The 13,194-nt window shown below is 38.1% G+C and overlaps 1 protein-coding gene across 1 annotated transcript in view; it reads left to right on the forward strand.

Moving 5' to 3' along the window:
- LOC126413339 (probable E3 ubiquitin-protein ligase HERC1) overlaps positions 1 to 13,194 on the forward strand; it is a 722,413-nt gene that overhangs the window by 550,973 nt on the left and 158,246 nt on the right. Inside the window, exons 55-56 of the mRNA XM_050083249.1 lie at positions 4,099 to 4,293; positions 8,790 to 8,935. Coding sequence (XP_049939206.1) covers positions 4,099 to 4,293; positions 8,790 to 8,935 — 341 coding nt within the window. The remainder of the gene's footprint in view (positions 1 to 4,098; positions 4,294 to 8,789; positions 8,936 to 13,194) is intronic.

The raw sequence follows: 13,194 nt of genomic DNA on the forward strand, positions 1-13,194 counted from the left end.
AGAAGAAGGGCTCGGTTGGTAGGACATGTTCTGAGGAATCAAGGGATCACCAGTTTAGTATTGGAGGGCAGTGTGGAGGGTAAAAATCGTAGAGGGAGACCAAGAGATGAATACACTAAGCAGATTCAGAAGGATGTAAGTTGCAGTAGGTACTGGGAGATGAAGAAGCTTGCACAGGATAGAGTAGCATGGAGAGCTACATCAAACCAGGCTCAGGACTGAAGACCACAACAACAACAAGAAGTTGCAGTAAGGCATACATACATTTGTAGCACTAGTTGATTTAGAGAAAGTTTTTTACAATATTGTGTCTGCATCCATAGCTGATTGTTCAGCATAGCTGACTGCCATTCAGAGGACATGAGTTCAGTTTCCAGTACTACCATGGATTTTTCCTTGATTGGGGGACTGGAACTGGGTCCACTCAGCTCCATGATGCCAACTGAGGAGCTACTTGAATTATAGCATTGTCTGAGGAGGACATGGCACTCAGACAGTCCCAATTGGCCTGCCTGAGGCCAGAACAGTGGAACTTTGACAATGTTGACTGCAATACACTCTTTGAAATTTTTAAGGTGGCAGGAATAAAATATGGAGAGCACAAGGTTATCCACAGTGTGCATAGAAAGGAGGCTCCATTTATAATAATCAGTGGACATGAAAGGGAAGTAGCAGTTGAGAAGGCAAAGAGACAGTCATGTTGCCTATCCCCAATGTTATTCATTCTCTCCTGTGAGTAAAGGAATTAGGGAGAAGAAATTAAAACTTTGAGGTTTGCCAAAGAGATTGTAATATTTTCAGAGATAGCAAAGGACTTAGAAGAGCAAACTGCTCACAAGATGAACATCATTGAAAGTAAAGCAAGGGTAATGGAATGTAGCTGAATGAAATAAGGCAATACAGAGAGAATTAGATTAATAAATGAGTCTCTAAAAATAGTAGATGAGTTTTGTTATTTAGACAGCAAAATAATGAACTATGGCCAAAGTAGAAAGGATGCATGCATCCTGGTAGTAGAAAGAAAAGCATTTTTGAAGAAGAAATAAAGAAATTGTGAAACATGGATGATAAACTGTTCAGACAGGAAGGGAATAAAGGCTTTTGAAATGTTGTACTATTTGAGTATGCTGAAGATTAGGTTAGTGAATCTGATAACTAATGTTGATGTACAGAAAGAAATGGGGAAGAGAAGGTTATGGCACAGCTTGACTAAATGAAGCGATATTGGTTAATAGGACATATTCTGAAGCCACAAAGGGTCAATTTGGTATAAAGGAGTGGGAGGTAGAAATTGCAAGAGGAGTCCAAGGCTTGACTACAGTAAACAGGTTCAAGTGAATTTTGTTTGCGGTAGTTATGCAGAAACAGAGAAGCTTGCACAGGCTTGATTATATGGAAAGCTGCATCGAACCAGTCTTTGGACTGAAGACATCATCATCATCATCATCATCATCATCATCAACAACAACAACATTATCTTTGGTGAATGGATGTCCTGCCTCTGGACAAATGAATATTAAACACCAATCATCATTCATTCATTTGCTTCATGATATAACATTTCATGCATGTTTGTTATAGCCCTGTGTCATTTTGGTAACTCCTAACTGTAAAGACTGTGTACTCAAAACAAATACTTGTTGTGTTGTTATACTGTTCCATTGCTGACCTTGGACTTTCATTAAGGAAGGAATCAGCTTAAAATCACTGCCATGCCATTCTGATTTAATTTCCCCTAAATCAATGCAGGAGGAAAGGCCGCTGGTCCTGATGGGATACCAGTTCGATTTTACACAGAGTACGCGAAGGAACTTGCCCCCCATTTTGCAGCAGTGTACCGTAGGTCTCTAGAAGAGCATAGTGTTCCAAAGGATTGGAAAAGGGCATAGGTCATCCCCGTTTTCAAGAAGGGACGTCGAACAGATGTGCAGAACTATAGACCTATATCTTTAACATCGTTCAGTTGTAGAATTTTGGAACACGTATTATGTTCGAGTATAATTACTTTTCTGGAGACTAGAAATCTACTCTGTAGGAATCAGCATGGGTTTCAAAAAAGACTATCGTGTGAAACCCAGCTCGCGCTATTCGTCCACGAGACTCAGAGGGCCATAGACACGGGTTCCTAGGTAGATGCCGTGTTTCTTGAGTTCCGCAAGGCGTTCGATACAGTTCCCCACAGTTGTTTAATGAAAAAAGTAAGAGCATATGGACTATCAGACCAATTGTGTGATAGGATTAAAGAGTTCCTAGATAACAGAACGGAGCATGTCATTCGCAATGGAGACAAGTCTTCCGAAGTAAGAGTGATTTCAGGTGTGCCGCAGGGGAGTCTCGTAGGACCGTTGCTATTCACAGCATATATAGATGACCTTGTGGATGACATCGGAAGTTCACTGAGGCTTTTTGCGGATGATGCTGTTGTATATCGAGAGGTTCTAACAATGGAAAATTGTACTGAAATGCGGGAGGATCTGCAGCAAATTGACACATGGTGCAGAGAATAGCAATTGAATCTCAATGTAGACAAGTGTAATGTGCTGCGAATACATAGAAAGAAAGATACCTTATCATTTAGCTACAATATAGCTGGTCAGCAACTGGAAGCAGTTAATTCCATGTATTATTTGGGAGTACGCATTAGGAGTGATTTAAAATGGAATGATCATATAAAGTTGATGGTCAGTAAAGCAGATGCCAGACTGAGATTCATTGGAAGAATCCTAAGGAAATGCAATCCGAAAACAAAGGAAGTAGGTTACAGTACGCTTGTTTGCCCACTGCTTGAATACTGCTCAGCAGTGTGGGATCTGTACCAGATAGGGTTGATAGAAGAGATAGAGAAGATCCAACGGAGAGCAGCGTGCTTCGTTACAGGATGATTTAGTAATCGCGAAAGCGTTACGGATATGATAGATAAACTCCAGTGGAAGACTCTGCAGTAGCTCGGTACGGGCTTTTGTTGAAGTTTCAAGAACATACCTTCACCAAGGAGTCAAGCAGTATATTGCTCCCTCTTATGTATATCTCGCGAAGAGACTATAAGGATAAAATCAGAGAGATTAGAGCCCACAGAGAGGCATACTTACAATCCTTCTTTCCATGAAAAATACGAGACTGGAATAGAAGGGAGAACCGATAGAGGTACTCAAGGTACCCTCCGCCACACACCATCAGGTGGCTTGCGGAATATGTATGTAGATGTAGATGTAAATGCCATAACATTGGCCCAAGCACAGCTATTTCTTTCTCTTACCCTTCTACAGATGCACTTCTGCTCCACCTTTAATAAATTTTGTTTCTTACTATCTTCCTTTCCTCTTCCAGTTCTTAATTCTTAATTCTGAAGGTGAAGGTTTTGAAGATTACTTTTGTTGTGTTTGAGATTTATGCTAGTTCTCATGTGCATACTGAGCTCTCTTTTCACACTTTTATCCTGAAAGTAATCTCCTTGTGCTTGACAATCCATGATGAATATGAACTTCAGTCAGATTTTTGGCACTCTGCACAGCTCCCAAACACCAATTATGAAACTCAGTGATGTTTGAAACTCATCAGTGGACATATTTTTCATTCTTTTATTTATTTTGTCAGTGATTATATTTACCTGTCATCTTTTGACTAATCATAACACTCATAATAAGCAGGCAAGAGCTAGTCACGAATTTCTAGATAACCCTCATGTGCCTACTACTGTAAATGATTTATTAATATAAGAATGGTAATTGGGGCTGGGTAATCAAATACTCATTTTAAACACTTGGTTTGTGTTTGGAAGTGAAACAATGACATATTATGTAAGAATGTTACTTACAATGCATAAAGTTATTAGTTCAGTGGCTTCACTTCCAAACAAGTAATACTTATCAAAAAGATGAAATTGTTCATGTATATGTGGACCAGTTTCTTCTCTCTCTCTATCTATCTGTCTAATCCCCCCCACCCTCTCCTCACCTGGTCCCAAAGCTATTTTTCCTTTGTTACGTGCTCTTATGTACATACACTTATATATTTTAACCTCATTTCAAAATTTATGTCCCTATGCCAGCTAAGTATTATATAGAATGAGTGGAATGTTAATAATGTGAATTTTCACAGGTAAGGGGCCGCAGAAACTTTTACTTTGCATGGGCACAGCATATGGAAGTGTCAATGTATGGACAGTTCCTAGCATTCAGGAAGGTGAGCTAAGTAATACTGAAGAACCACAGTTGGTACACCAGCTGCAAGGACACCTGTACCATCCTGTAACTGTCCTCAACATACACAAAGATGGCCTGCTGCTCGCTACTGGTAATTTATAGCAGACATTGAAACTAATAAAAGTATTATGATGGCCCTTGAGAGCTACCACTCGATTCTGTGTGTGTGTGTGTGTGTGTGTGTGTGTGTGTGTGTGTGTGTGTGTGTGTGTGTGTGTGTGGTTTTCACATAAATGTCCCAATATCCCGAGAAAGCTGGGTTTTAGTCTGGAAACAAAATGTGCGCGATGATATTTCTCATTTAATTAAATGATTGTGAAAAACAAATTCTCTAGCAATAAAATGTTATACAGGGTGTTACAAAAAGGTACGGCCAAACTTTCAGGAAACATTCCTCACACACAAAAAAAGAAAATATGTTATGTGGACATGTGTCCGGAAACGCTTACTTTCCATGTTAGAGCTCATTTTATTACTTCTCTTCAAATCACATTAATCATGGAATGGAAACACACAGCAACAGAACGTACCAGCGTGACTTCAAACACTTTGTTACTGGAAATGTTCAAAATGTCCTCCGTTAGCGACGATACATGCATCCACCCTACCTCGCATGGAATCCCTGATGCAGCCCTGGAGAATGGCGTATTGTATCACAGCCGTCCACAATACGAGCATGAAGAGGCTCTACATTTGGTACCGGGGTTGCATAGACAAGAGCTTTCAAATGCCCCCATAAATGAAAGTCAAGAGGGTTGAGGTCAGGAGAGCATGGAGGCCATGGAATTGGTCCGCCTCTACCAATCCATCGGTCACCGAATCTGTTGTTGAGAAGCGTACGAACACTTCGACTGAAATGTGCAGGAGCTCCAACGTGCATGAACCACATGTTGTGTCGTACTTGTAAAGGCACGTGTTCTAGCAGCACAGGTAGAGTATCCTGTATGAAATCATGATAACGTGCTCCATTGAGCGCAGGTGGAAAAACATGGGGCCCAATGAAGACATCACCAACAATGCGTGCCCAAACATTCACAGAAAATCTGTGTTGATGATGTGATTGCACAATTGCGTGCGGATTCGTGTCAGCCCACACATTTTGACTGTGAAAATTTACACTTTGATCACGTTGAAATGAAGCCTCATCTGTAAAGGGAACATTTGCACTGAAATAAGGATTGACACATTGTTGGATGAACCATTCACAGAAGTGTACCTGTGGAGGCCAATCAGCTGCTGATAGTGCCTGCACACGCTGTACATGGTACGGAAACAACTGGTTCTCCCGTAGCACTCTCCATACAGTGACGTGGTCAACGTTACCTTGTACAGCAGAAACTTCTCTGACGCTGACGTTAGGGTTATCGTCAACTGCACGAAGAATTGCCTCGTCCATTGCAGGTGTCCCGTCATTCTAGGTCTTCCCCAGTCGCGAGTCATTGGCTGGAATGTTCCGTGCTCCCTAAGATGCCGATCAATTGCTTCAAACATCTTCCTGTCACGACACGTTCGTTCTGGAAATCTGTCTCGATACAAACGTACCGCACCACGGCTATTGCTGCGTGCTAATCCATACATCAAATGGACATCTGCCAACTCCGCATTTGTAAACATTGCACTGGCTGCAAAACCATGTTCGTGATGAACACTAACCTGTTGGTGCTACATACTGATGTGCTTGATGCTAGTGCTGTAGAGCAATGAGTCGAATGTCAACACAAGCACCGAAGTCAACATTACCTTCCTTCAATTGGGCCAACTGGCGGTGAATCGAGGAAGTACAGTACATACTGACGAAACTAAAATGAGCTCTAACATGGAAATTAAGCGTTTCTGGACACATGTACGCATAACATCTTTTCTTTATTTGTGTGTGAGGAATGTTTTCTGAAAGTTTGGCTGTACCTTTTTGTAACACCCTGTATAATGGATATTTTCACAGTATATACTGAATTTGGTTTAACTCGTTCTGTGCCTAAAGAAAAAGTATGATCATAACTGACAAGAAGTGTAGTAAGTGTAGTAATGAAGTAAAGTATAAAGTATAAACACAAGTATCTCAGTTGTTTCTCTCTGAAATCTTGTCAACCTAGGTTAGTGATCTTTAAGAGTGTAAACTATAATTTATTTAGACTTGACTGCTTGCCCTTCCTCTTTTTGTGTGTAGGAGTCATAATAGTTGTTCTTAACAACAGCCATATGTGCAGTGAGCACATATGAAAGCTGAGAGCAAACGTGTTGAGTTTGAAACACAAAACAGCAATATCACAGAGGACGGCATAACTTTTAAATATGTATGTAGCCAAATTGGAAGTAAAATTTATTGTATGAACTTAAAGTAATAAAGTTCAGGGAATTCTCAGAAAAAATGTTCAAAGGTATACAAGAAGCAAAATTATAAATAAATATAAACTAAGTAACAATGTAAGGTGGAGAGAAACTAGAATACAATAGTGAAAACTAAGTGACCCAACAACAGAAGTAAAAAATACATTATAATACTAATAGTGATCATTGTGATATTGTTGGAGCACGAAGCACGTTATGATATTTGTACCTTCCATCTCTGTTCACAAAATGAAAAAGTAACACATTGACAAGAATAGCACGCTGTCATAAATCTCCAGACAGACAGTGCCAGTACCAATAAGGCCACTGAGCGGCAACAGTCACTGTACTGCGACCACCACCAGTGATGCTGCTCTCTACTATATCTTGTACCTTTTGGTAAAGTAGGACCACTGCCCAAACTACAGTGTTATGTAATGACGGCTATTTTACATTGTAATTCCAATAGCATAGTTTAGTTTAATTGACTTCTTGTTTCGTGGATCATAATTATAATCATTTGCTGCAAAGTGATACAAGTCAGTTTTGCGATTATAGTATACTTCCTTTGTGAAACGTGTGGCAGTATGCTGACCATTTACAGGATTGTCATGAGGTATGGTCCCTGAAGGGTAGCATGAACTTCAGGCTGCAGCTGCATGTAAGGGTAGGAAAGCAGTCACACTTGGAGGCCCACAAGCAGGAGGAAGGGTTTGTGCCCTGCTACTTTGCATCTTAAAAATTTTATGGTGGCAAATGGCACGCATGTATAACACAAGACTGTGACCTACTTGTAAATGGTGCAGTTGCTGATAGCCATTTACGGTGCTTGTGAGACATTGCTGCTGCCTATATAATTACTCTCACTGCCATTAGTGCTGTGGATCTGTACATTGATGATGATTTGTTCTGTCATTGTATCAGTGGTCAGACCTCTTTGAATTAGTGAATGGGACTGTAACAAGAAGCCTACTTGACATTTCAGGTACACCAAACCAAAGTGAATGCAACATACTCCTTTTGTAAATATTGTTTCACTGGGGTACAGATTAGATAGATTATGTTTAAATAAGGTGGTGATCTAAGATCTCGTATATGGGACGGATATCATCAGTTCTGTATGTTTCAAATCTTTCTTTGTTGATATTTATAAGAGAGTGCTGTTCTGCTTTTTACATAGTTTTATGAAACAAAAATGCATTTTCATGAAATTCAGTTAACTATTTCAACATTCCAAAAAGGAAAGTAAGATGATAGACTAACTTTGATGTTGTTATAATTGTAATGTCAGTATTTCACCCCAAACTTAAATATAACAATGAATTTTGTGCCAACCCATGTAGACCACCGGCATTCACAATAATAGATTATTTTCCAATAAAAACCAGCACAAGAAGTCGATTGTTTTATAACAAGTACCCATTAATGTGTATAATAGATCTCCCATTATTGCTGTACTTCTTAATGACTTGGAATTATGCAGACAATCTTTGAGATTATATTCCTTTCTCATTTATGATATCAAATTTTCTGCTATTTTTTCTTCTGTCCATATCTTAAATTATTTACAATCTCTTCTGGAACCCAATCATCTACCCATAAAGTTCTGTAGTTCAAAACTGGAAGTTTTGTGATCAACATTGGGTATCCACCATTCACACTGTGGAAGGAAGGAAGGAAGAAAGAAGGAAAGATTGGGTTTAATGTCTCATCATGATTGAGGTTATTAGAGATGGAGCATAAACTCGGATTGTGTCAAGAATTGGGAGGGAAATCAGCCATGTCCTTTCAAAGGAACCATCCTGGCATTTGACAGAAGCGATTTAGGGAAATCACAGAAAACCTGAATCTGGATAGTTGAATGCAGGTTTGAACCATCATCCTCCCAAATGCTAGCCCAGTATGCTAACCACTGTGCCACCTCGATCAGTCATATTGTGGAAGTAACATATTGTTCAATGAATGATATGTATATCAGGACTGTCTGTTGTTGGTTGTCATTGCTTTATGGCTCTGACACTGTATAATTTTAACATTTTATTATTCTTGCAGACCTTGCTACATATATACACTGCTCCATAGTTCTTTTTAGTGAGAGAGAATTTCTTCATGTTAATCATATCGCCCTCTTTTTACTCTCAGTATCAAATCTAAGAATTCATGAAGAGGTACAAGAAATATAGTTCATACTGATTTTAATTACAATCATGTATTGCTCAGGGTGCTCTTATCAATGTATTTATTTATTTTTCCTTATAGGCAACTCAAAAGGATCAAGAGGTGTAGTGAACATTTGGTCACTGCAGGATGGCAGTGTTTTACAGACATTTTCTGGTGCTGGAGGAGTTAGTAGCCTTTGCTGGCTAGGAGATGCAGGTCTGGCTGTTTGTTATGGCAGGAGTAAGGTGCAGTAACCCTACGAAACTGATTTGCTAAGTATTTTATACACATGTATATGAAAAACATTTACCATATAGCTGAGATACTGAGTCATATTCCATCCTGGATTTTCTATTGTATGAAGAACATTTTCTACAAGCATTTATTGCAATTAAGTTACTGTGTAAATAGCTGTTTTATTTCTTTACCATGGTGTTAGCAGTTAAAAGAATTATTTGGCGTTGACATTTCAATTAATTGTAAGTTCAAAGAAAAGAAAATTTACTCCTCGAAAATATGTAATTTTGTGTACTCACAATAAGGCAATGGGCCATCAACCCTCAAGTTCTCCAACCATAAATAAAGTGCACCAGCCACAAATAACATTGTTTTGTACTGTTCCATTGTTATTTTACAAGTGTGAACCCACATATAATCCTTCGTTATTGCTCCAGCTAACACAGTGATAAGTTGTGTTGTTACACGCCCAAGTGAGCAGGAGTAATATAAAACAAACAGTGAGTCAGGTGAGAAAAATTTACAATTTGTGCAAGAAAATTGCCCAGATTCCAAGGTAGCAGCACAACCTCCTAATGAGACAGTTGCTACAAGATAATTAGTAACTGAAAAAGTGTTTTCCAGGGATCTGATGCCACTGCACTGCTTAATGCTCTGAGTGGGTCATCACTGTGCACTGACACTTGAACACAGCAACAGAGTGATGCAGTAAAAGTTTAAATTAATTAAACAGTGATTTAGTTCTTACAATATAAGTTTACTTTATCATTGTTTAATTAAACTGTGGTAAAACTGTGATCTTAGTCATTCATGTTTACCTTGGTATCATAGACACAACTATCCTTTACATTTGTATAAAGTACACTGCACGCCAGCTTGTCTTATGAAAATCAGCATGCCCGCTCAAGAGGTAATACATCTTTCGCAATAGTTTGATGTTTACCACAGTTTCACCAGACAAAAGAAATGATTTACATATGTATCATAGAGATGATTAGTTCAGGAAAGATGTAGAAATATATGAGACAGTGGGCACTTTTTCCCTGTGATTGGTAACATGCTGACAAATCCCTTTAAAGTCATTGTTTACTCATCAAAAGTATGTGTGATAAGATTTCAGACTAGTTTTGGTCAATTAGTGTGGGTTCTCCAAAGTTATTATCTCAGCTGAAGTCTTCTTGATTAAGCTGTCCTCCACTCCTACTGCAGTTTTAATCACTCAACTATTTTTTAAACTTTGAGTGTGATACTATGTTATTATTTTAGCATCACTGATTGTAATTAGTACTCACTTTTAATCAAATAATAACACAGGGGTATCTTGAAAGATACTCCCTGAAACCTGCAATCAAACCATATCAGTGAAGAAACAATACTGCGTAAGGAAAAACACAAATTTTACAGTAGAGACAAAAAACTGTCTAGAATACCTGGTACATTTCATAGGGAAGCTAAATTATCATTGTGGCACTACAGATCAAAGCAAACATTGAAATAAAGAAAATATAATTTGAAAAGCTTTATTACTGTATACATGCAGAACTGTTTTGATGTTTTTGGGTTTGTTGCTTATGTGACGTCTGTATGTCACAAACTCCTATTCGACTTGGCTCTTTTACATTGTTTCTGGTGCTGAAAAAGTTAATAACAACATTGTTTTGGAAATGTTAATTATTTTTTATTCAAAGACTTCATAGAAACTTCACACACACACACACACACACACACACACACACACACACACACACACACTCATTGTTCTGATCCTGTCTGTACATTTCTTCAAGAAAACATTGCCAAACATTGTTCAAGCAGCAACAAAGAAGTATATTACATTGTCACTCCTGAAGCAGACATTCATTCGTAAGGAGTGTTGTCTTAATAGCAATGACAATCGTTAGCAAGAATGGCTTTTTAAGTGTTTGTAGATGATCCTATTTGGATTTCTTTATTTTCAGTCTTTTCTTTTATAGTTTTGGGAATGAAACTTTTCCAAGAATTTTTCTTGGACATCTCGATATTTCTTGCCTTAAGTCTTTCCAGAGCACTTGTTTAAAGAATACCATTTGAATGGTACTATATTTCCCTGACATCTGTAACTGTAGGCTCATTTTTTTTACAGCTCTTCCAGGCCTAATTGAGTGATACATCCACAAATTTTCTTTGCATATATGGTGGAAAATGAGTAATCTAGGTAAAGGACTTTGTAAGGTCATGGCTTTTTTCTTGCATCTTCATATATCAGTGCTTATTGGCTAGAAACATAGCTCCGTGTCATTTAAGCTTGCATTTGGTGGAACTGTGAACTAAGTTACATTCCAGAGGAGTATTACCTTTCTCCAAAAACTTGTGCATAATCAGTACTCCTGTATAAACTGCTAATATTAATGAGATAATATCACATTTCTGTTTTGATATGTGTGGCTATAATGAATTGAACAGGATTTCCCTAATTGTTTTGGACAGGGTGTCAACGATACGTGGGGTAAAACTTGATGCAACCAATTCCCCTTGCATTTCATAGAACCAGTAACACAGTGCATTACAAATTTGTAAATTATAAATAGTAAAGATATGTACAGTCAACCTCACTTTATGACAAACTGCACTTGCATATGAAAATAGAGCTACTTTCACTGCCTGGAAGTTCATGTAGTACACTGAACAGAGCTTCTGCTGGGTGTCTTTCTTACCTAGAACTTTTTGTAGCCTTTTCATTTTGAGTGCTGCTTCCAAATGTCTTCACTCAAGTTTCTGAGCTTGCAACTACAGCAAAATTGCTCTGGTTTGTCTTGTGGGCAAATAAGGTAAGGTTACCTCTCTTCAAAAATCACCTTAATGACGATTGTTGTTGTTGTTGTTGTTGTTGTTGTTGTTGTTTTGGTCTTCAGTCCAGAGACTGGTTTGATGCATCTCTCCATGCTACTCTATCGTGTGCAAGCTTCTTCATCTCTGAAGAACTACTGCAACCTACATCCTTCTGAATTTGCTTAATGTATTCATCTCTTGGTCTCCCTCTATGATTTTTACCCTCCATTCTTCCCTAAATTGGCAATACCTTGATGCCTCGGAAATCCCATGATGATCCCATGACATCTTTCCCCAGATTGTGTTAAATATTGTGTGCCTATTGCCAGCAGCAAATTTATGACATTTTCTTTGAATGGGTTTTTCACATATCTTCAAAATACATTTCATACCTAATTTTTGTTCCTCTCCGGGGGTATTATGAGTAATTTTGCCCCTTCGACTATTTTAGAAGCAATATTCTCTGTTCCAACCTTCTCGAAAGTTTGTTGTGGTTTTTCTTTCAATCTTTGGGGCAGGCTGTAGTCTTCCTTTTCCTGTCACTGCTTCAGTCACCATCAAATTCTTGGCCTCCACTTTCATCAAGCTTGCTTCTGGCATCTTCCAGTAAGCTACGTGAATTGAGGGTGTGAAGAGGTAATATCTTCCCCAGTGGCAAATGTGACTGATGTATCATTTTGAGCAATTGTGGATACAACTGGTGAGGTTTCTGGGTAAAAGATATTCGTAAATCAACTTCAGAAGATCAAAGTTGAAGCTCAAATTCATGTATTTACAATAATGACTGTACCAGTAATTTTAATAATAATATTAATAATAAGATAATAATAATAATAATAATAATATGATAATAATAATAATAATAATAATAATAATACCACAAATGCCTGAAGTGATAATTTTGCAACATGAAGTCACCCGAGCAATTAATTCTACGCACAATTGGAAAGCCCCTGGAAATGATAAAATAGCAAATTTCTGGCTAAAGAAGTTCACCTCAACACATTCACATCTAACTAAATTATTTAACAGTTACATTGCAGACCCATACACATTCCCTGATACACTTACACATGGAATAACTTACCTGAAACCTAAAGATCAAGCAGACACAGCAAATCCAGCTAAATATCGCCCCATAACATGCCTACCAACAATCTACAAAATATTAACTTCAGTCATTACACAGAAATTAATGACACATACAACACAGAACAAAATTATAAATGAAGAACAAAAAGGCTGCTGCAAAGGAGCACGAGGATGTAAAGAGCAACTGATAATAGATGCAGAGGTGACATATCAAGCTAAAACTAAACAAAGGTCGCTACACTACGCATACATTGATTACCAAAAAGCTTTTGATAGTGTACCCCACTCATGGTTACTATAGATATTGGAAATATACAAAGTAGATCCTAAATTGATACAGTTCCTAAACATAGTAATGAAAAACTGG

Source organism: Schistocerca serialis, chromosome 7 (assembly GCF_023864345.2).
Source record: "Schistocerca serialis cubense isolate TAMUIC-IGC-003099 chromosome 7, iqSchSeri2.2, whole genome shotgun sequence".
In the NCBI taxonomy this organism is placed as follows: Eukaryota; Metazoa; Arthropoda; class Insecta; order Orthoptera; family Acrididae; genus Schistocerca; species Schistocerca serialis.